Source organism: Nannospalax galili, unplaced genomic scaffold (assembly GCF_000622305.1).
Source record: "Nannospalax galili isolate Female #2095 unplaced genomic scaffold, S.galili_v1.0 scaffold169, whole genome shotgun sequence".
Taxonomy (NCBI): domain Eukaryota; kingdom Metazoa; phylum Chordata; class Mammalia; order Rodentia; family Spalacidae; genus Nannospalax; species Nannospalax galili.
The window spans coordinates 6,076,724-6,101,167 of NW_008360327.1; the positions used below are offsets into that span (position 1 = coordinate 6,076,724).

Below are 24,444 nucleotides of genomic sequence, written 5' to 3' on the forward strand. Positions count from 1 at the left end.
GGTATGTCGCCTCAGAGCCCCACCCTGTGGGTGGCACTGTTGGTAAATTATTTTGGCCCTGTACTCCCTCCAGAACCTTGCTCATGCATCCAACCCTGCCCCAACTGCTCAAGGAACCTCATCAAAACAATTGCACACTGTTGCTAAGACTCTAGCAAACTACCAGCAGCCACTACATTGGAATCACTTCAGCCTCTTCACTCAATCATCAACACCAAACATTCGAAAGACTGAGATGCAAGCTTTTCCTACTTGATCAGAAATCAACCAAGTTTGGGTAACAGCAAAAGCAGAACCAAATCCCCATTCAAAATAGGTGGACTAGAAACTCATACAGAACACACAAACAATGAACTAACTCTAGATGTCCAAATTGCAAAACCACAAGCAATATGAAAAACCAAGAAAGTATGCCCCCCTTAAGATCATCAGTCCTACAGAAATATTCTCCAGTGAGAACTACCTACATAAACCTCTGGACACAATTTAAAAAAAATATTTACAAAGATCATCAAAAAATTCAAGGAGTTTAAAGAAGAAATGAATAAACACCTAAATGAACTTAAAGAGGATGTGAAAAAATTGATTGAAGGCCAAGAAAATTCAAATAAATGGTTGCATGAAATAAGACAATTCAGGATTTAAAACGTGAATTCAATAAAGAGAAATACTGAAGAAAACTTAAGATGAAATGAGGATGGAAATGAAAAAACTGAATCAGAAAACACAGTGGAGTGCTTTACCAACAGATCAGGTAGAAAATAGAATATCAAGACTTAAAGACAAAGTAGAGGAACTGTACTGACTCAAAGAAAATGATAAATTTTAAAAAGCACAGGAAAGCAATATGCAGGAACTCCGGACACCATGAAAAGGCCAATCTACGAACAGAAAGAAGAATTCCAAGTCAGGAGCATAGAAAGAGATCTTTAGTAGAACCACAAAAAGAAACCTCCCCAAGCTAAGAAAAGACATGTCCATTCAGATACGGAATACCAAATAGGACTGGAAAAGAAAATTCCCATGTCATATTACAGTCAAAACATTAAATAAACAGAACAAAGAGGGGATATTGAAAACTACAAGAGAAAAACTACAAGTCATATATAAAGGCAAACCCATCAGCTGATTTTTCAATGGAAACTGTAAAAGCGAGAAGAGCCTGGAACAATGCACTCCAAGTCCTAAAAGACGACAGATGTCAATCCAGGCTACTTTATCTAGCAAAACTGTCTGCCATAGTTGAAAAGAAAAGGGAAACTTTCTATAACATTCACACCCACCAAATAAGCCCTTACAGAGAATACAGGAAGCAGTAACTTTGGACTGAGGAGAGGAACGAGCACCATGAAGAGGCTCCAGAAAGGAATCAAGTGATTCTACAATAACTGAATACAAAGTGGAACTAAGAACACAAATTGTGAAATTGTGAAATAGCAACAAAATGACAGGAGAAAACATATACCTTTCAGTAGAGCTTCAAATACTGATGGAAGACAGGTTAGAAGAAACAAGATCCACCGTTTTTGTTGTCCACAAAACCCAAACCTTACCTTCAAGGTAGGTACCACTTTAAAGACAAAGGATGGAAAAGCATTCTAAGCGAATAGGAACAGGAAACAAGCAGGTGTCATTATTCTATCTGATAAGACACTTCAAACCAGTATTTTAAAAAAAGAGTGAAAAGGGATACTTCATTCTGATCAAGGGAACAATCAACTAAGAAGACATTATAATGCTAAACATATACACACCAAACTCAGGTGCACTCAATTTCATAAAAAATACTAGACTTCAAGCCATAGATTAATCTCAACACAGTAATAGTTGGTGATTTCAATACCCTATTTTCTCCAATGGACAGGTTATTCAGATAAAAAAAAAAAAGAGAAACATTGGAGTTAAATGATATCATTGATCAAATGAACCTAATAGATGTCTAGAGATTATTTCACTCAAACATCATAAAGTACACATTCTTCTAAGCAGCCCATGGAAGTTTCTCTGAAATAGACCACATATTGGGACATAAAGCAAATATCAACCAATACAGGAAAACTGAAATAAGTTCTTGCAGGACCTGACCGCAATGGAATAAAGCTCAATATCAACAGCCAAAGAACCTCTAAAATTATTACACAAATGCATGGAGATTAAACAACATACTATTGAATGGATCAAAGAAGAAATCAAGAAAGAAATTTTAAAATTCCTGGAAACTAAATGAAAATGAAAATATGACATACCAAAACCTCTGGGGGGTAAATTGAAAGCAGTCCTAAGAGGGAAATTTGTAACACTAAGTGCCCATGATTTAAAAAAAAAAAAAAAAATTAGAAAGAATGTATAAATAATAATGCATCTCAAAGTCTGGAAAAACAAAAACAAATCAATCCAAAACCAGTAGATGGGAAGAAATAATAAACACCAGGGCATAAATTAACGAAACAGAAACGAACAACAAAAAGTACAAGGAGCCAATGAAACCAAGAGCTTCTTTTCTGAAAAGATTAGCAAACCCTTAGCTGAACTAAAAAAGGAGAAACCCCAAATTAACAAAATTAAGAGATGAACAGGGTATACAATTAGCTCAAGGAATATATGTCTAGGCAAGGTTTATCTGAGAACGTTTGGTCTTTGCCCAAGCTTTATCTACATAGCACATGGTAATTAAAAGTACCAGACTGGTGGAACTAACCATCTTGGATGTCTAACAGCCATACACTGAGGCCTACACTAATTTGGTCAGAGGGACATAAAGGACAGTTTTTGCTCCTTGCCCTCCTAGGTCAACTAAGTTCCACGGGACCATGAGCATCTCTCAAAATGTCCTGTAACTGTGGTGAGTCACCTGTCCTCTTGATCAAGGAGGCCATGGAGACCCCATCAAATGGACTTGAACCAGTATCCAGTTTACGAAGAGAGGGTCACACAGAATAAACATTTCCTCCAAGCTTCCAAGTGAAGTCAGCCACAATCGAGCAGGACCTTTGACTTATCTTCATATAGATGGAACTGGTAAAAGAAAGGAGCCAGGGCAAGCCCATGTGACCACTGAGGAAGAGATCCTCAAACGACTTTAAGAGTAAAAATAAATTGGTTTATCTGGGCCAACTGTATGGTCTTAAAACACCCAAAAGGAAAAGTACAACCAAAGATTAAAGGGATCAATATAATTCTTTAAGAGTCCATGTGTATAGCTAAAGGCTACGTAACGAGAAACAATGTCAGACAGGAGATACCTTCCTTCGAGTTGTCTTGGGCCAGGGTGGCCCAAGAGACTCTCACACAGTAACCCAGCATAGGACTGGGAAAATGAACAGCAGACCCCAATCTTATCTAAAGGAATATTGGCAACTGATTGTTGCTAGATGAGGAAGAACTGAAGGAACTCTAGACAAGCTGATTAGATTCAGTGGATGGACAAGCACTGGGGAATGGCTGACAACACAGTGGACAGTAACAGGGACTACAGAGTATATGGGCTCCGGGGGGTGGGGGAGGGTGGGGGCGAGGCTATGGGGGGGTGTCATTTGGGATGTGGGTATATAGATGGGATGTTCTGATAGTCTTTATGAAATACACACACACACAAAATCAACAAATTAAAAAATGAGTTATATTTGAGGAAGCATAAAAATTTGCTTCATGTTAATTAGTAGAGATGAAAAACATTACCACTGAAATCTACCTGATGATTTAATATCCATGCTCAGGTGTCCAAGGATCTCAGAAAGTAACCAACTGTGACTAATAATCAGATACATAGAGATTGGAGACTCCTGTGCAAACAGCTAAGTGTTAGTAGCATTAAAAATGAGTTTTTCTGTATGAAACAGTATATTTTAAAATGAAACATCTTTTTTAAACGTTAAAACCTCATTCAATATTATGTCTTATAGGGTTTATACTGAGTTCAATATTGTATAACTGTATTAATTCAACTGTGAACCTAAAAATTTACAGCCAGTTTTGAACAGATGCATCTTTGCTCTGGAAATTGTTACTGAATATGTTAATGCTGTAATGAAATGCTTCTTCTAATCATGTGGTTATTAAATAAATAATTTTTAAAAAGGAGATGAACAGGGAAACATTAAAACAGGCACCAAAGAAATTTAGAAAATTATTAGGGAATACTTTAAAAACCTATACTCATCTAAGCTGGAAATCAACACAATCAAAATACGGGCATTACAAGGTCCTGGCAGAGATGCAGTACATGATTTTGAAGAGATATTGGCAGCATAGTTACTTGGGGAGGTAGAACCATCCTTGCATTGTAGATATGGCAATTGGGAGGTTGCTCATGTTTCAGTGATGTATGGAACTCTCTAAAAAAAAATTAAAACATGGGTTTTGATCTGAACAGAGGGTTCTCAAAGAAATAAAATGGCTAAGGAACCTATGTGTTCAACAAAACATGGGTTTTGATCTGATCAGAGGGTTCTCAAAAGAAGAAATAAAATAGCTAAGGAACCTATGTGTTCAATATCCTTAACAACCAGGGAATGCAAATTAAAACTGCTTTGTGATTTCATCTCACCCCAGTCGCAATGGGTAACATTAAGAAAACAAAAGACAATAAATACTGGTGAGGATGTGAAGAGGAACCCTTGTTCCTGCTGGTGGGAGTGCAACCTGGTGCAGTCACTACAGATATGAGTGTGGGGGGGTCCTCCAAAAGCTAGAAATAGACCTACCATATGACCCAGCCATACCATTCTTAGGCATATATTCAAAGACCTCTATATCGTACTTCAGAATGCATGCTCATCCAGGTTTACTGCTACTTTATTCACAATAGCTAGGAAAGAGAAAAAGCCTAGATATCAACTGACAAATGGACAATAAAAATGTCATACATATACACAATGGCATTCAGCTATAAAGAAAACTGAAATCATAAAATTTGCAAGTAAATGTATGGAAAGAGAAAATATTAGAGTGAGGTAACCCAGACCCAGAAAGACAAACACTGCACTGTCTCTCTTTTTGTGGATCCTAGATCTCAATCTTTAGATTTGAGTATGTAATCTGAAGTATCCACAGAAGCCAAGAAAGTAGAAAGGAACCATGTTGTGGGGAGGGGCAGAGAAGGAGCTCTAGAGAGGAGGATAGAACACAGATGCTATGAAGGGGGAAAGGGGAAAAATGGGGGAGGGGTATGAAGAGGGCTGGGAGAATAAAGCAGAGGGAGAATAGGGTTAGGGTGAGGAATAAATAATACTAAGGATGTTTGAAAAAACATGGGGAAAATTTAATTTATAAGCTTTCTTAAAAACACATATAAAAAATACATAGTTTAACTGGAATTACCACACATTGGGAAGAACGATAATGCTTCCCTCAGAAGCCACAGGCTATCCAACAAAATGCACAGCGTAGGGGTAGGGGTTAACATCCTTCCAGGTTGTTAACCCAAAACATTACAGGCTGTTGTCACTGCTCTTGGTTGTCTGCTAGAACTTCAGAGAATGACACTACTACTAAAGACACCAAACTCTTTACTTCAGTCACAGGATTCAGGAGAAATGAAGCTGGTACTGACCTAAAAGACTTCTGCCTAATGACTAGTTCTCAGTGTTGTAAACTGCCATGAGGCTGCTGGGGTAGAAAAGTTACTAGCTGTCTCATCCAGCTTCAAAACTTGCAAACTGCAGTAACAACTGGCCCAACAAGATATGCTCAATGGTGCAAGAGTGGCATTGCTATCTTGGGGGTAACCAACAGCTGCCCCATAGGATTTAAGGCCCACACAACAGGAGGGAACTCATGCCTGGTTCTATAAATCTAGCTAAGAACTAGTGGCTGGAGAGGACAGCCCCCTAGAGGAGAACCTACTACTACCATTTGCTAAATTGATATAGTACCCAACTGCCTTCTCACCCCTCATCAAAGTAGCTTATTTTTGCAGTGGACAGAGATTATTACAGAGAACCACAACTGGTCAAAGTACAGAGAATAAGTGATATGGAGTGCCCATCCCCAAATAGGACTTAGTCTAACTTAATCCCTATACCCAGGGAACACTGTGGAAGACGGGGTGGAAATACCGTTAAAAGCTAGAAGACTGGGAGGACTGCTGCAAAACAGTTTTCTGGATATGAGAGGGTTACTACATCCATGAACTCCAACAGCTATAGTTATCGGTGCCAAGACCACACTGGTCAACAACCCAGCATGGATCAAAGAAAGGCTCACAAAGCCCGACTCCTAGTTGAGGAACTACAGTCAGTAGACAGCTGCTGAGGGAGAGAGAGTCAGTTTTCTTCAAGGATGAGTCCAACAGGTTGCTCAAGTCCTACAACCATGCATATACAGGCAACACTAATTGGACTCAGTAGGTTACATAATAATAATAAATAACAAGAAGAGGACATTAATTTGATGTGGATGGGACAAGAGGAAGTGGGGGGAAGAGGTGGATTTGATCAAAACTATACTCATGTATTAAGTTATAAAAAATTTTAATGAAATGAAATTACATATTAAAGTAAGTTTATTATAACTAAGCAATTTAAATAGAAAACAATGCTGTTTTCTTAGCACTGAAAAAAAGCTTCTGCTTCATTCTTTTATTTTTTGGTCTACTGAAACTATAATTCTGTTAAGCAAACACAACAAAACATAGGAGAAAATGAAAAAGAATATTAATTTCTTCTTTTATGAAGTTGAATAGTAGTATTTCCCAAAGCTTATTTTTAGAATAAAAAGCAAAATGTCATTTAAATTTAAAATTTTTAAAGTAGCTTATATCTATAAAATTATACATAGCATTTTCAAGTTTTGTCATATTATTTGTCTCTTTCCCATTCTTTCCACTTTCTTTATTTTAGGACAGTCTCACATTGTAGCCTAGGCTGGCCTGGGACTCACTAGGTAGCCCATATTGGCCTCAAATTCATTGCAGCCCTCCTGAATCAGTCTCTTGAGTGCTGGGATTGAGATTCTTATATTAGTCTATGTAACTCCTGAAAATCCTGTACTTGTAATTTTACAATGTGACTGAATCTAAATTCAAACAATCACCAGCCAAATCTAACCAAGCAAGCAAGCAAACAAACAAAAACCTCCTGTTTGTCTCAGTTAATATTCAAAAGATGTTTTCAAATTTGGTCAATCTATATACAGTCTCTATTTAAGTTGGATTTTGTATCACCAGATCTGGTGTATCACCAGATCTTGAAGCCACTTGATAAAGGCCTGAATTCTAAAGTTTCTTCTATGCCTGCACTTCACTAGAATTCCCAGGAATTAAGGTGCACGGAGGAGCACACCCAAAATCAGGATTCTATTATCCACAGTGAAGATCAGTAACAGGCAATTTCAAAGCTAAATTGAAATACAGCACAGATACCCATCTGTGCCGGATAGCTTTAGTGTCAACTTGACACACCTTGGTTGAGGGAGCCTCAATTGGGGAATTGCCTCCATAGGACTGGCCACAGGCCATGTCTGTGGGGCATCTTCTTGATTTTTGACTGATGTGGGAGGGCCCAGCCCACTGTGGGTGGTGCCACCCCTGGGCAGGTAGGCCTGTGTTGCCTAAGAAAGCAGGCTGAGCAGGTTCAGGGAGCAAGCCAGTAAGCAGCGTTCCTCCATGGCCTGTGCTCCAGCTCCTGCCTCCAGGTTCCTGCCCTGAGTTCCTCCCTTGGGCTCCCAGATGAACTGTGACCCGAGGGAGATATAAGGTGAATAAACCCTTTCCTCCCCGAGTTGGTACTGGTCCGAGTATTTTGTTACAGCAATGGAGAAACAAACTACAACACCATCTCTGTCAAAGGACCTTCTGAGGAGAGTCTTGGCTTGGGGTTTTACTTTGCGGCCTTGGTAAAGGCACAATGAACCCACAGGATCATCAGCTCAAGCCTTGTGAGCACACTCCAAGGTGGCCTGACCCTTGCCCCATGTTGCCCCACCCAGTGAATTCCCCATTTCTTTGTTCTCGCTGTACAAAGCTTGCCCAGTCCCTCGTGGTACAGTCTCAGTGACGGCTGGCCTCACCTTTAAGGTGATTGGCTACAGTGGCACTAATGGAGCCCAGTAATTGGTACCTATTCCCTATAAAGACCGCTACACTTCCTAATAAACTTTAGATCTGCATCACAGAACCTGGTCTCCGGTGTCTGCATGTCATCCGACTGACGCCATCACCTCACCCCCATCCCTGAGGACCCCTGATATTGCAACAGACCTTTAACTTACGGATACACATTTTTATATTAACCAAGTTACACACATTCAAATAACTAAAAGCTTTTGCTCTCTATAAGATCAGGTATCTTCTGTCATGAAATAGGAACAACTGGCTTCCTTGAAAACTAAAGTGAGCGCCAATTCTGGGTTTAAGGCTACCAAATTTTTTTTAAGTAAGGTTAGGCTTTTTCTTTGGGGCTGCGTTTAAAATACAGATGAGTGGCAATATTGATTTTTGTTCCCCTTTTCTTTTCCTGGGGGGAGTGGGGGAGAGAAAAAGCAACAGATCAAGACATTCTTACTCAGTTAGCAATGGAAAATAGACCAAGAATTCAGGGACATCCACAACACCTTCCAAGTTGAAGTCATATTTGCAGCCAAATAAAGGATAATTTCCTTTCTTCTGAAATTTCACAGTATATATTTCATTTCCAAATGATTCTGTTTCTGAAGCTTCAAGTCGTCTTCTATTAGGGTTATTCCCCAAACCAAAAGAAACATTGAAATCATGATTAGTATTTTTGATCATAGCAATCATATTGTGCATGTGAAACACTATGTGATGTAATTTTAAAAGAAACCTGACTAGACTTCAAGTGGATTCAAACTACTTACATCAGTTCAAAGCTATTGGGTGTGGTCCCAATAAAATAGCCTCCAGGGTTGAGCCTTCCACAAGCATTTCTGAGCATCATGTCAGCCTGCTCCAAGGACTCGAAGGAGTAATGACAAGCAAATTGACAGCTGCACATGTCAAAGCGCATTTCAGGATCATGGAATTTTTCAGCCAAAAGTTCCTATAACAGATGTAAATAGTTTAAGGTTCTGAACTAATTGCCATTCAGATTAAAAGCTTTGTTGTGAAATAAAAGTAGATATACCCTAACAACAACCAATAGTTTTCAGCAGTCTTTATTCTTTCTCTTGATATATATATATATAATAGTATAATAGCATAATAGTAAGGACTACAAAAGAAATTCTTTATTCTGACTTTAAAATAACAATGTCAGGGCTGGGGCGCCAGCACAAGCATAAGTACCAGTGTTAGATCCACAGCCTGTGTAAAAAAGCTGGGCACAGTGGCATAGGCTTGTAACCCCAGTACTGGGGAGGCAAACAGGCAGATCCCTGAGGTGTGCTGGCCAGCCAACCTACAGTATGAAAAACAGTGGCAAAGGAGATAGACCTTGCCTCACACAAGGTGGAAGGTGAGGACTTGTATATGAGGTTGATCTCTGACCTCCACATATATGCCATAGCACCTGTGTGCACTCACACCTCACACACCAACACATATACACACATGCATTGTACAGATATAATACAAAAATGTTTCAAGTATGTAACATTTTAAGTCACTCCCTTCAATTGGCCTTGAGAGCTAAAATACACTGACACTAAATTTGATTAAGAACTATTATATGAATTGTACAAAAGCTCAATAAAAATTTCTTTAAAAAGCAAACAAACAAAACACAAAATACGCATCTGTATAGATTTCTTTTCCTTGATATTTACTCCCTAAATAATACGGTGTAACAACTGTTTGCATAGAAGTTTCAGTGTACTGCATATAATAAAGTCATCTAGAAACAGTATAAACTATACATAAGTATGTGTAGAGGTTGTAAACTATACACCAGTATATGTAGAGGTTATCGACATATACTATGCCATTTTATAGAAGGGACTTGAGTTTCTGTGGATTTTAGAGGTTCCTGGAACCAATACCCTATCCCCCAGGTACTGAGGGATGGTTATACTGGAAAATCAGCCTTATCCAAATCAAAAAGCAGCAAATGACTTCAAAAATCTCAAATTATTAAAAAGTAAAACCTTCCCCCAAAGTATCCAGGAATTTAAACAGGATTTCTACAGGTCCTGGGGTTTTCTAATGTTTCAAATCATATTTTAACAAATGAGTGGATTTTTAAATTGGGGATGAAGCATGCACAAAGCCCTGCACTCAATGCTTAGCACTATAAAAACAAAACATACTAAGAAAGAAAACAAACAGCTGTACCTTTGAACAGTCAGCAGTTATAAATTCTGCATTAAAAAGATATTCATGATCACGACGACATCTCATGTCTTCATAACGCTGCTGACACTGTTTCATAGAAACATCAGCAATATCTGGAAGGGTGAAAGAGTGTTAGTCAACATCAACACAGACAAGCAAGTTAGTGAGTGTGGCATGAAATCTAGTCCTCAGACAAATAAAAGGTTCTAAGGTTCTAGGTCCTTTAAAACAAAAGGTTTGGTTTCCTTTGCCCCAGTGTAAATGCCCAATTATTTTCCATAAGGAATAAAGCTTTATTTCTTTTAGAGATGCTTTCTTAATAGGTACTTATACTAAAAAAATATAATAATAGCATATTGTTATTACTGGGTACATGATGTGTGCATGTGAATGTGATGTCAAGTGCATGAGTGTGGAAGCCAAAGGACAACTTTCAGGAGTTGGTCTCTCCTTCCACCATGGGTTCTAGGGATCTGAGCCATATTGCCAGCCCTGATTTTTAAATATTCATTTAAAGTTAGAAGCAGAAAATTTAGATTTCAATTTAAGTTGTAAAATCCAACAGAAACCATAAGCCTGTATCAAGTTACTATTTTCACATTAATATATTTCTGCCTCATCCCTTGCATTGAGGTTTGTAAAGGCAATGGTGTAGGGGGTTGGGCAGTGTCAGGGATACAGTCCCTGATGATAAATGCAAAACAGCAGCACCAAATAGAACTAAGAATGTGCTGTGTTCTTTCCTGTAGGGGAAAACAGTTTTCAATTTGAATACCCTTGATAAAGCAATAAAAATCAGTCGTGGCCCTTGAATTCATCTTTCAATATTCCGTGTGGTAAAATAAGAAATAATTTGCTACTAACAGCACCTAGCATGCTTTTTCTGAGTTGTGAGCTGTATTGGTCATGCTCTCCCAGTCTTTTTAACGTGGAAAAAAATGACTAATAAATTATGGTTAGTCAAACTTCAAGTATCTTGAACATGTTTTCTTGAAAAGAAACAGTATCATTTCAAGAAATACAAAGGATAGTATTTATTGTCAAAGATAAAATTTGACTTTCAAGTGAAAAGCACAATTCTGAAAAAAATTGTATCAACTATATGGGGTGAAAATCTTCCCAAAACTTAAGATTTTTATGCTTGGTGGTGATATTAAAAAAAAAAAAAAATTGATTTCTTGGTGTCAATAGTCACAAGATTTGTAATCAGTATTTTCCATATATTACAAAATCATTCTCAAAGTGTAAGACAGACCAATGGATTTCAGTGCAATAAAGTATGGACAATGAGGTTCCAGATTCCATATTGAATCTGACGCTTATAGAACTGTACTACTTGCTGACTTTACATGCTGAATAAAGATGAACATGCACAATTATCTGGAAAGGCTAACACCCTTCATGTATAAGCACTTATCCACCAAAATAACATAGTAACATGGTAAAAACAGAAACATTTGTGAAGACTGACTTGTCCTAGTATTCCTGCCTCTAAAGAGACTAGCAAAAATATAAAAATGTCAGAATTCTCATTAAGCTTTATTTATTTATTTTTTGTCTTTTTGAGACAGGGTCTCCCTGTAGCCCCAGCTGACCTGGAACTTGCTATGTAGACCAGGCTGGCCTCGAACTCAGAGATCCACCTGCCTCTGCCTCCCAAGTGCTGGTATTAAAGGCGTGCGCCACCACACTGGCTTCAGTATATTTTCATGATAGTTCTCTATTTCTATCAACTCTTCAAAAGTGCAAAAAAAAAAAAAAAAAAATGTGATTTCTAATTCTCTTATTCCTCCTTCATTTATTTTCTTTTTCTTTTTTAAAAAAATATTTAGTTTATGTGTATGAGTGTTACGCCTGCATGTATGTAACTGCACCCATGTCATGCAGTGGCCAAAGAGGCAGCCATCGGATCTCCTGGAACTGGAGTTACAGGCAGTTGTTAGCCATCATGTGGGTACAGGGACGCGAACCTGATCTTCTGCAAGAAAACACAGTGCTTTTAACCACTGAGCCATCTCTCCAGCCCTTCATTATGATTTTTCAACAGAATATACTTTTCAATCGTTTATCCTGAAATACTGCTCATGTTGGAGGTAAGAAAATGATTCTCTCCCCTTAAGCCTATCAGTTTTAGAATAAAGTCTCTAAGCAGCTTCCAAAAGATTAGCAAGGTTTTCCTCTTTAGCTGATGTGCTCATTCACTACTCTTTTTGATGTCTAAATGTCCTATCTTGGTCAGTAGAAAACTAAGGTTGTCTTATAGACAAGACTCACATCATCTTTCAGTGTCCTTACTTTTGGGAAAGACAAGTTCTCCAAGCCTTATTAATGGTATTACAAAAACATCAGGAAAGACTTCTAACTAATTTTTCAAAACACTTACCACATGGATAGCTCTTAGCACAGGTTACCCTCAGCTATTTAAGCATGTTGGTAAGGAGACCCTTCCAGTTTCCCATGTACCTGACTGGCCAAAAATAATCCTGTTCTTTAAAGAAATTGTATATCTGTGTGTGTGTGTGTGTGTGTGTGAGAGAGAGAGAGAGAGAGAGAGAGAGAGAGAGAGAGAAAACGAAGTCAATGAAAGCATGATCGCCAACACCCATGTGGAGGTGAGAGGACCACTTTCAGAAGTCCATTCTCCCCTTCTACCTTTATGTGGGTTCTGGGGATTGAACTCAGGTTGTCAGACTTGCACATGTATTTTTCCCACTACGCCATCTCACAGACCCCCCGGCCCCAATCATGCTTTTCCATGTCAGTATCTTCTTACCAGCACAGACTAGCCTGCTAATTCTTCCCTTTCTCCACTTGAGCAAATCTCCACCTTTTCCACATCCCAGATCTAAAACAGTGATGTCACGGTTTTTCCTCTGTCGTATTTTTTCTAAAAATTCCCCTAAAAAAGAGAAAAAACAGTCATAGTACATTTTTTCTATTTTCACTAAAGCAATTCCTTTAATAATCTAGTAGACTCTGTCTTGCATACAATACAAACACATTAATTTATATAGTCAATCTGCAATTGGTGTTTCAAAATATAACTAAGACTAATTAACTTGATCCTTTATCATTAAAGAGTACACATATACCATTTTACAAAGTTAAAATGGTTTTTTGAGGTTATACTCAAAATCTGAGTCAACATTAAATGGATGACATTTAAGTTCCAATTAATACAAAAAGCTGTAACACGTGTGATAAGAGAAAAACTAATTTGCCTTTTTTAGTTTTTATCTCCTTCTACAACTAGATGTTTAACTTCTTATACATTTAAATAAATTGAAACAGTTATGGAATGATAAAAGCACTAGATTCTTACCATTCTCAAGTCAGGTTTACCCCTAGCCCCACAAATTCAAGTTAGTCAAAAAACTTTACCTACCTTTTAATTTCACCATCATCAGTATTCTTAAACACCTCAATCTACTGTATCACATTAATCATTAACAAATAAATTCATAGGTCCCCATAAACCAATAGGCAAGAAGTTCAAATATAGTTTTAAAGGCTTATTAGTAATTGAAGACAAGTGAAATATTCAGCAATACTGAAACTTGATAAAATAATGAATCCTAGATCTATTCTCCCTGTTTTTTCACTACTGAGTTTAATACCTTAAAGATAAGCATTCACTATTTTGATGGCTAAAATATTCAGTACCAATACTTCTGCCTTTCAATATGGAATCCAAAAGAAGCTTCCAGGCAGCACAGTTTTCCATATTTAAGTTCCTATCATGCATCTTACGAAAACAGCATGAAAAAAAAAAACGTTGAAAAGAAGCAGTAATCATAAAATATTTTATTTCTCCATAGTAAGACTAGTAGGAAAGGAAATTACGATAAACTATTATTTTCAAAGAAACCTCTATTACATTCAAGAACTACTAAGGTGTAAACACCAAGATGAAAGAAAATGAACAATCAATAATGTGTTGAGGAAAAGAAAAGAAAAGCCAGAGAGAGAGAGGGAGAGAGGGCTTGGCATAGATTCTACTAATTGCAGGAGCAGAAAGACAGTTTGAATAGCAAAGCACTCACCAAATTACCAAAAGAGCTATAGAATAAAAATCCCCAGGATATGAGAGAAAAATTAACTGCCCATTTTGCTAAGTGTAAAAATAATGTAAAGTATAAAAATATGGACTCAAAAATAGGTATTCAATAAAAAAGATACATAAAGAGATAATATGTCACAAACAGTCCAATTACCTGCTTCACTGAAGACAGAAAGGAAGAGAAAATCTGAAATTAGGACTAGGGTACAAAAAGAACGTTAAGAATACTCAGTAGTTAAAAGCACTGGCTACTCTTGCAGGGAACCTGAGATGGGTTCCCAACATCCATTTTGAATAGCTAACAACCACCCCAAACTCCAATTCTAGAGGATCTGACTCCATCTTCTGGTTTCCAAAGGCACTGTACAACACAGGTGCACTTATATACATGCAGGCAAAACACGCATACACATAAAATAAAAAAAAAAATTTTAAAAAGAACAGAAGCTCAAGGCCAGCCTGGTCTACATAGTAAGTTCCAGGACAGCTAGGGCTACAAGGAGACCCTGTCTCAAAAAAAAAGAACAGAAGTTGTTGAAAAATACAATAGTAACCTCAAAAAAAAAAAAAAAAAAAAAAACCAAGTCACCACTCTTTCATCCTAGCCAACAACTGTCAAATAAATCACATTGTTGTAATAAAACAGGAATTTTAACAAAAGTGAGACAGAAAATACTAACCTGTATTTGAAATGAGCCTAGTTAGTTCCTACTCCAACATGTCTCAGAATGAATCAGTTATCTGTGTTTATGAGTATGCACATCGGAGCATGTGTGTGAATCAGTGCATGTATAATATGAAGGCCAGAGGACAACCTCAAATGTTCCTCAGGAGCTAACTCATCCACCTTGTTTGGAGGCAGGGTCTCTCACTGCCTTGGAGCTTGCTAAATAGGTTAGGCTGGCTGGCCACTGATCACCAAGATCTATCTGCTTCTGACTCCCCAGAGCTGAGATTAAACAGTCTAGGACACTGTATATGGTGAGTTCTAGCAATCAAAGTCCTCATGTTCTTAAAACAAACACTTCACAGACTAAGTTATCTCCCTAAACCCATTTTTCTTTAAAAACCACTAAATCAGCATCAAAACTAGAAGAATATTCTCATAATTACCACTTTGTTCTTTCTAGTACAATAAAGAATTCCCACTTTTACTTTGACTATAAAAACAAAAAACACAACAAAAAAACCTTCACTGTGAAAACTTTACCTTAAAATACCCTTTAAAAAGTTCTCTAAACTTTCATAAGTCTACCTTAACTAGACAAAGCACACTTAAATTCTAAGTCATATTTTCTCTACTCATTTCCATTTAAATTTTAAAGATGTTTCCACAGACAAAATGTTGGCTCCAAAGATGAGTGTCTTCATCAATCCTAGAAGTAAACATTATTTTCTCCATGAAATCATGTAAGAAAAACAAGTTCAATGGATCACTAATGCTAACTCACTAAAGGTTCAAGATAAAATCATGACACTTTTCTTGACTTAATGAAAACTGCATGGTTAATGCAACAATATGCCATTGCTCCAAAACTACTATAGTAAAACAAATGTGTAACAATATTGGATAACAGCATTCAAGTATAAAGCAGCATACTGCCTACTGAAAGTTGGCTTACTATCTATTAAATACTTATTAATATTCCACACAATCAACCAAAACTAAACAAAGGAAGTTATCTCAAAGGTCTAGTTTTGGTTCTAGCTTTTTATTTTATTTATTATTTTTGTGTGTATGAGTGTATTGCCTGCATGTGTGTAAGTGCACATGTGTGTGGTGCAATGCCTGTGGAGGTCAGAAGAGGGCGTTGGATCCCCTGGAACTGGCATAATAGACAGTTGTTAGCTGCCATGTGGGTGCTAGGAAGCAAACCTGGATCCTCTGCAAGGGCAGACAGTGGTCTTAACAGATAAGTCATCTCTCCAGCTCTGGTTCTAGCTTTTAACAGCCAAGGTTTGATCACTAAGTGAAAAATAATACACTTGGTAGCCTGCTATGCGATTAACACTGGGGAGGGGAAAAACAAAACCCAAAACACTAAAGCAGTGGATGCAGTTCCGTCGTGGGCACTTGCCTTAGCATGTGCCACTAGTTCAATGTCTAGCCCTACAAAAAAAATTAATTCAATAAAATTTAAAAACTCTCAACTAAAAAGCAAAAAACAATCATACCAATAAGAATACTTTTAATCCAATTATTAAAGTTTCTTAGGTAAAAAATGCGACTTTGACTGCGCTTCTCCAAGCCAACTTCCTGAAGCTCGTTATAGTGGGCAGCCACAGCTGAGCTATGTCCTTCTTCCAGGGTCTGAAAGTGAAAAGAACGAAATCAAGGATTAGAACATGGCTGGAAATCACTAACACCTGACCTATGGCAGGCAAAAACACTACTGAAGTGAATTTCACTAAGCAATGGCCGTACCCAGAGAGTAACGAAATGCTATTACCAAACCAAAGATGGGTTTTCCCCTATTGCTTATGAAAAAATCTCTCTAGCCTTAAATTTTTCATCTTGACCTTCATCTGTACAATTTAAACACCAATGTCTTAAGAAAACTATTATTCTTCCAGAATTTTGATGTATTCAGTTCAATAAATTACAGTCAATAGATAGGCTTCCCAAAAGGGAATAAAAGAAAACTAAGCTATTTACATTTATTTTATAATGAAACTACTGTGAGGGCTAAATAATACATACATAAGGGAATTAGAATTCAGTAGGTAACATTCAATGTCTGTGACTTCAGTTACACGCTATTAACTTAATATGCAAGTATTCAGTATGAATTTTGTAAAAGCCTAGACACTAAAAAAAAAATTCCACAGTAAGCAAAGGCCTTCAAATTCTTCTACCTCTCTTTTCAAAGAGCCTATTTTTTTACATATCAAATTTGAGTCAAATTTCACTTTAAAAAAAATCTGTTAGTAAGTCTGAAAAACTAGATTTAAAACTAGAAGCTTTTCTTTTCACAAAGACATAAAGGACAAAGGTCTGACTTCAGAGCTGATAGCAAAATTTTACTCAATTTACTATCTTCCCCAATTCCAGACTCTGCCTCAGAATCCTTCCCAACATGCAAGGGATTTGCTATTCCTTGCTCCTTGGTCCAGATTAGTCTTTTGCACCCACTCAATCAAAACTATATTTAGTTGTATACATACTTATTTATGTGTAAACCAGACTGGAAGCTAGAAACAATTATAGTTTAGACATTAATAAAGGAAAATAAAGTTGTGTATGATTTCAACATTTATTACTTTAAGTGATCATTTCACCATTTTGGACACCTCATAAAAAGGACAGAGTGAATCAACTGGACCACAATACCTATCTTCTTAACAATTATCAATAAAAAATAAACTATAGAAACTAGCTTTCAAGTTTCTGGTTAAATAAGAGTTCTGAAATAACACAGAAATTATCTCAGCCTAAGTTTTACTTTAACAAAAATTTAATTTTAAGAGTTAAAAGTCTTACTGTGCCTTTCAGCTGGTACTTATTCAAAGGAGAACATTCTTAAACTATGTAAAAACTAATACAATTCCTTAGCTGCCCCACACATCCTGGTCAACGTACTTTCTGCTTCTCAGGAACATCCTCAAGTCCTCGTTTTCTCTTTTTCTGAATAGCACTTCCAGTGGAAGGTTCATCTTTTGAAACATCATCAGTTTCCAGTTTTCTTTTCTTTGAAATGCCTTCATTATCAGCAGAACGCTTTTCCTCTGAGACAATTTCAACGTCAAATTTTCTTTTCTTGGATGGAGTATCTTCCTCTCCAAGATCATTGTCAAACTCTTTTCTCTTTTTTGGTTTGTCACCTGTAGGAGTCTCTTCAGAAAGCCTGGGCCCAGATGCAGCTGTGGTTTCATGAACACAGAATGGAGGTTCTTTTTCAGAATCTATGGACACTCTCACTTGTTCAGGAGGTATTGTATCATATTTAGATACTTTTGCAGAACTTTCCATTTCCGATTACTTGAACCAACAGTTCATGAACCAACACTGGAATGGCAAAAAAATTGATGTGACCATTATAAACACTAATGGTAAGACAACAAGGTAATGTCAACGAACTGAGCCATTTTGTTTCGGTGGTAAGCACAAGTTTAAAACAACCTCAATCATGCAGGCATGTCCAACCTGCAGCCCATGTGGTCCAAGACAGCTATGAATGTGGCCCAACACAAGATAATAAACTTACTTAAAACATTTTTCTTGTAAAAATGGTAGTGGTGACTTCCAAGGGCTACACATCGTTCTGTAAACAAGAAGCCAGTTCTCCCCACCTCCATTCTGTGAGATCGCAACAAAGATAATATGATATTTGGAAATGGTCAGCACTTGCACATCTTTTCTCCTAGCCAATACCTCAGAGACAACTAACACCACCCCCCTTTTCCGAGTGTTCTGGGTAGAAGGGTGGTGGTAGCACATGCTTCAGCCTAGCACTCTGGAGGCAGAGGAGCTTGGTCTACACAGAGAGTTCCAGTTGGGGCAACAGGGAGACCCTGTCTCAAAAACAACAAACCACTGAGTTTTTTTTTTTTTTCTTCAATTCTTTTTGAAACTGAATTGTTCAATTCTTAAGTGTGAATTTAACAGATGTCAACATTGTGTCATAATGTCAAAAGGCTGGAAAAACCTGGATTGAAAATTTATATCAGCATTATGTATGAAGTTATGAATATATAGTAGCATTAACTAGAAAACCCCCAAACATCTACAATCTTATTTATAAAAGTCACTACAGGCATCAAAGAAAGACAAATGCATCAAGATATACAAACACAGGTTTCACATCTCTAATCCAGAAACCAAAGTGACTTGGAGTAGCCATCAGGTTCACATACTCATCACTAAGCAGTTGTGGTCAATTAAGAACTAAACACAAATACAAATACTACTACTACTACTACTACTACTACTACTACTACTACTACTACTACTACTTCTTTGTGTATATTAAATTTATTTTTTTTGGACAGGGTCTTCCATGTTCCAGCCTGCCTGGAAGTCACTATGTGGACCAGGCTGGCCTCAGATCTGCCTGCCTTTGCCTCCCAAGGGCTAGGATTAAAGGCATGTGCCACCTGAGTGTGTATTATTTTTTTACAGATGCACAAAAGTGTTAGGATATACTTATTAAGTTCCTTTGGACTAAACTTCTGGAAAAAAGATCTGGTTTGGTTTTTAAAGTATTTGAATATAAAATGTTTCCCCCAAGTCTCACCTGTTGAAAGCTTGGCCCCCATGTCATGATGTTATTTTAGGAGATTCTGGAAAATTTGAGAACACAGGGCATAGTTGGAGGATGTAGGTCAATGGAGGCATACCTTTGAGAGCTATGCCTGCCTGGTCCTTAGTAACTTCCTCTCTGTTTCCTGTCCATCACTGAGGCAAGGAAGCTCCTTAGCCACACACTACTGTTGCCATGGTATTCTTCCGAAGGGCAAGGGATTAAGCAATCATGGATGGAATCCTCAGAAACAATGAGCCAAAATAATCCTTCCTCCCTTAAATTATTTTTCTCAGGCACCTGGTCACAGTGATCCAAAAGCAAATAAAACCAGCACCAGTGAAGTAAGGTTATTGTGCTTTGACTAAATGACAATGGTTCAGATACTTGAACTGGTTTGAATTTGGAGCAATTTGTTTAAGTGGGCTATAGAAAGCCTAGTATAACATGATAGTTCTGAACAAACTGCAAGTTTCTGCTTCAGAGTCTCACTGTAAACCTGGTGAGGAGCTTGCAATAATAATGCTATTAAAAACTGAAATTTTCTTCACCAGATTAGTATGTTACCTTTAAATCTGGCCTCCTACAAAGTTTCAGGGTATGGACAAATCTTTACAAATTCTTGGGCAAAATATAACATGAATAGCCTGTAGTCCAATTCCCTAAAGCACCCCTGTTACCCTCTGAAACCTGATAAGCCTGGCCTTCACTGTCTGAACTCCTGATGGCACGCTGGTCTTTTGAGCTCCTACCAGAATCACCATGTGAGTTCCTCTGTGATTTTTTTAGGGCCTTACTGCTAAGAGTTTGCCTTCAGTGTCAGGAGACTTTGAACTTAGATTTCTGGACAACACTGGAACTGCTAAAAGTCTAGGGACTAAATCCATTTTGCATTATGAAATAGTCATGAATCTTTGGGCGAGGAGCAGAGCTATGGTTTGAATGTGAAATTTTCTACAGTGTCATGTGCTGAATGTTTGGTCTTCAGTGGCACTATTTTGGGCGGTTCTAGAAACTTTAGGGGGTGGAAGCTAATTGGAGGAGGTAGGCAAATTATACCCAATCACCTGCAACCCCTCCCTGACTGACCAGGGGTGAACAGTTTCTCTTTTATACTATTTAGCGATCCTACCATTCTGCCTCACCACCAGACCAAAATGATGTTCACCCCTCACCACGGGCTCCAAATCACCAAAATCAAGGATTATGCCCTGATATCTCAGCAACTATGAGTCAAAATGAATCATTCCTTTAATGTTGTTCCCTTAGGTATCTTAGCTATGCAAAAGCAACTACCACAGAAACCTACAGTCATGACACCTGAAGTCCCTATATCAAAATGGGTACTGGAATCACATATAAAGTGAAGAGTGGAAATAGTCTTAGAATGGTTTGATGACTCAGCCTTGAGTGCAATGACCATTAAGTCTCTTTCAAATATGTTCTGAGGCTTATGTAGAAAACAGGAAGGAGAGGCAAGTAACAATTATCTATTAAACAGGAATTGTTATGGCTGTCTACTGATTAAATCAATTAATTTACTGACCTACTACTACAAAGAAGCTCAATGTGAATTGTCTTCACTAAAATAGCAGGCTGTGTTACTGAAATAAGTAGAGAAAGGAAAGCAAAAGCCTAAAGAATCTGAAATTCAGAAATTTCAGACCCTGAAAGTTATGAAGAGGGAAATTACTTTTTAAAGGTTTTTTGCATAAACAAAAAGTAAAACTGCCTAAGAGAAGTTAAAAATAAGCCACTGGGAAGGATTTCAGGAGGCATTCGTTTTCACTAACCAACACTCAAAATAACAAAATATTAAAAGGTGTCACATAGGAATAACTAAATCAGAGAACAAAACAGTAAAATCAACTAGAAAAGCAATTTGAAGAATAATTTCTATAAGTTCTAAAACTGGCCATCAAATTAGCCAGTTCCATTTCCTCTTCTGCCATTTATTACCTAAAATTATTTTTATACTCAAATAATAAAGCAATGTGAAATGTTACCTTTAGCTGTAATTATTGCCTAAATTCAGTATTGATATTCAAGGATGAATTTTATTTATACAATCTATACTTATAAAAATGTACCATCCTAAAAAGAGTCTTCCAGACTACTGGGTAAGAATGTTTAGAACTGCATGTTGAACAACTCAGTTATTGAGCACTCTGCCTAGTATCCCCACAAGAAATATCTCTCATCTCAAAGGAGCAAGAAACAGTTTGTTCTGGAGCCAGATATTAGTGATTATAGCCTGGGAACACAGGATCAGGCTACCTCAAATTCAATGTTCCAAGTTTTACAGTAATGGAACAAAGAAATCATAAATCCTGACATCTTTCAAATACATTAGTAGAAACATCAGGTGGGGGGGGTCAAAGAAAAGCAAGGAAATAAATCTCAACTATATGTGACAGAATTCTTAGCCTTTTGATTGGTAGGAACTAAGAGTCTCGTTGTACATTCCAAAGGATTTACCTAATGGTCACAAAGAGGTTAGATCGCATGCAGGGGAGGGCAATAAATAAGGGGACTAAGGATGGACCAAGATAATTTGGATCTGGATTTACAACCTTCCACCCTCTCCACATCACTGAAGTTCTATCAATCTGTCTTTGTAGTCACAACTCCTTTCCAGGAATTCTTGTTCACACTTGCATACTTAAGGCCCAGGGTTTGATTCCCAGCCTCAGAACAACAACAACAACAACAGTAATAATACCATCAACAACAACATAGTAATAATACCATCAACAACAGTAATGAAAATACTCAAAACAGTAAAGTTGTCCTGATAGAATAGTGGCAAAGGGAAATTAGGGTGAAGAGTAGATGGACATGGAGATGGGTATTTTGACCAGGCTTTGCAGTCACACTGTAACCAGCCTCACAGAACGGAAGAGGCGTTGCTGGATCTCTCTGTCCCTCTTTCCAATGGATCATACTAAATATAACTCCTTTTTTTCCTGCTTTTCCTATTAATTTGGTTCTTTTAACTGGCTTGAGGACAGGTGGCCAACCTGGCTTGTTGGGTCACAGGTTGTGACCTGCAAGTTGGGTCACAACTCCTCTAAAGTAAATTATATTCTGGACACTTCAGGTTCCGCTCGCTAAAGGTCAACTTGACTGTCCATTGAGGGGCGCAATACTACGCAGCAAAAGGTGAAAAGGCCAAGTTCAACTGTTAAGTCACGGGCCCAGCCTTTTACTCAGCCGAGGTTCAGCTTTCCGGGAGCTGGTCCCGACAGAGCCGACCCTCCTCCCCTCCCACCACTTCACCTGGCCCAGCCTTTACACAGCCCCTCCACGTAATCACAAGCAGGTTCCAGCGTCCCTGCACTAGGCTCGTGTGGTCTAGAGGACCAACAGCACCCCAAGCAGCACCCACTCTGCTTCCGGCTACCGGCACAATAAGCCCCACGCGGCGGGTATTAAAGGCCCGAGGGCTGATGGGAAGCCAGACAGGACAGAGGTCGCACCGCTCAGTCTGTTTCTGCTCTCAGCGCAATGGTAAAGACAAAGAAACAAGGACAGGTTGGAACACCGTACGCCACACTCACCAACACAGTCATCCACAATTCTGTTTGCGGAAACACCGGCCGGCGCCACGCGTGGCTTGTTACGTCACTTCCGGGGAGTGCAGCCGGGAGTAGTATCCTGGCGGCCGGGCTTGGAGTGTGGTTTCCGGCGCGCCAGAACTACGAGTCCCGTGGTGCCCTGCGCGGCGGCCAGTCCGCACGAGCCGCACGGGTGCTGCGAGCGCATTGCTAGTGGGCGCGGCTGGCCGGGCCCTCGGCGCTGGAGGCCTTGTGTCCGCGATTCTGCACCGTGACCCACGCTGGGCCAGGTCGCCCTGCTGAGGGTCACTGCAGCAGCATCCGGGGAGCTGTCTTCCGGCCTGTGCGGCGGGCATCTGTGGACGCCCCAACATCCTGAGAGGTAGCCTGGGCTCCAGGTCCGTGCGGGGCATCGTGAGGCCAAAGGGCACCTTCACCGCGGGCGTCTCTGACAGAAACTGCCCGGCGCGCGCCATCCCGCGGCCTAGACCGCCCTCTTGGCCCGCGCCCTCCACGCTGCGGCCTCACCGCCCACGGCGGTCGAAGGAGGTCACCCCTGTCTCGGTCGAGAGTCCGGGGCAGATCCGCTGTTCTGGTGCCGCTTACACCCTCCTGCATTATCATTTTTGACGCTCTGCAGGTGTGCTTTAAAGATAACCAGCTTCACTTTTTGAGACTAGGGTCTTTCCTTGCCGCCGTTTTAAAGTCATGCCGTGCTCTCCAGGGAGGCATACCGTTACAGGCTTTCACCTCGAGATTAGGATCAGAATTCTACCTGTGAATTAAGATAGATTATGCACCTGATCGTGGTTTTATACTACTATTGTGGGGAGGTGTTAAGGCACGATCAGGCTTGCACTCTATTTTGTATTATTCCTTAGCGGAATTGAACCCTTCGAAGCAGCTTTGGAAATGGGTTTTGCTAGTCTGTCTTGCTTGTAAGCAGTTTTGCTAATAAAGGTACGTGGCCTGGGAGAAAGTAATACTTGCAGCATATACCTTCTCCATGCTCACTTGTAAATTGTGGACATTGGCCCTTCTGAGGTTATTGACCTCCTTATAAACCTTGAACCAAAAAGCAGGCTTCCTTTTTTAACAAAAGTGTATGAGAAATCAATTTCAGATAGCTCTGATTGTGTATTTTATTATATGCCATTATCCAGTTTGAGAATTGAGTTCATGACTCAATACTCATGCACGAGTGCAAAGGTATATGTCCTACAGACTGAAAACGCTATGTACCTATTTGGGCATTGGAGCCAGGTATTATAAATAGAGGTATTTTGTCGCTTCTGATGATTTAAGTTTTCTTCAAACAATTGCTGTTGTCATTTTAAAGAAAATGAATGCAACCCAGGTCTG

General features: G+C 38.7%; 2 protein-coding genes across 4 annotated transcripts in view; one reads left to right on the forward strand and one right to left on the reverse strand.

Annotated features, from left to right (window-relative positions):
- Nucleotides 1-23,150, reverse strand: part of Rnmt (RNA guanine-7 methyltransferase) — a 35,852-nt gene extending 12,702 nt beyond the window's left edge. The window contains exons 1-7 of the mRNA XM_008825923.2: nucleotides 23,086-23,150; nucleotides 17,866-18,291; nucleotides 16,461-16,596; nucleotides 12,999-13,124; nucleotides 10,226-10,338; nucleotides 8,815-8,996; nucleotides 8,502-8,666 (exon numbers count right to left, since the gene is read on the reverse strand). Of these exons, the coding sequence (XP_008824145.1) occupies nucleotides 8,502-8,666; nucleotides 8,815-8,996; nucleotides 10,226-10,338; nucleotides 12,999-13,124; nucleotides 16,461-16,596; nucleotides 17,866-18,255 (1,112 nt within the window). The 5' untranslated portion in view covers nucleotides 18,256-18,291; nucleotides 23,086-23,150. The remainder of the gene's footprint in view (nucleotides 1-8,501; nucleotides 8,667-8,814; nucleotides 8,997-10,225; nucleotides 10,339-12,998; nucleotides 13,125-16,460; nucleotides 16,597-17,865; nucleotides 18,292-23,085) is intronic.
- Nucleotides 23,151-23,350: 200 nt separating this feature from the next.
- The window catches only part of Fam210a (family with sequence similarity 210 member A), a 44,583-nt gene continuing 43,489 nt past the window's right edge, over nucleotides 23,351-24,444 (forward strand). The window contains exon 1 of one of the 3 annotated variants that reach the window (XM_008825924.3): nucleotides 23,351-23,464. The gene's annotated coding sequence lies outside the window, so the exon portion shown is untranslated. Of the gene's footprint in view, nucleotides 23,481-23,608; nucleotides 23,723-24,444 lie in introns of those variants that run through there. The other 2 variants (XM_017796326.2, XM_029560093.1) reach the window with 2 other exon arrangements.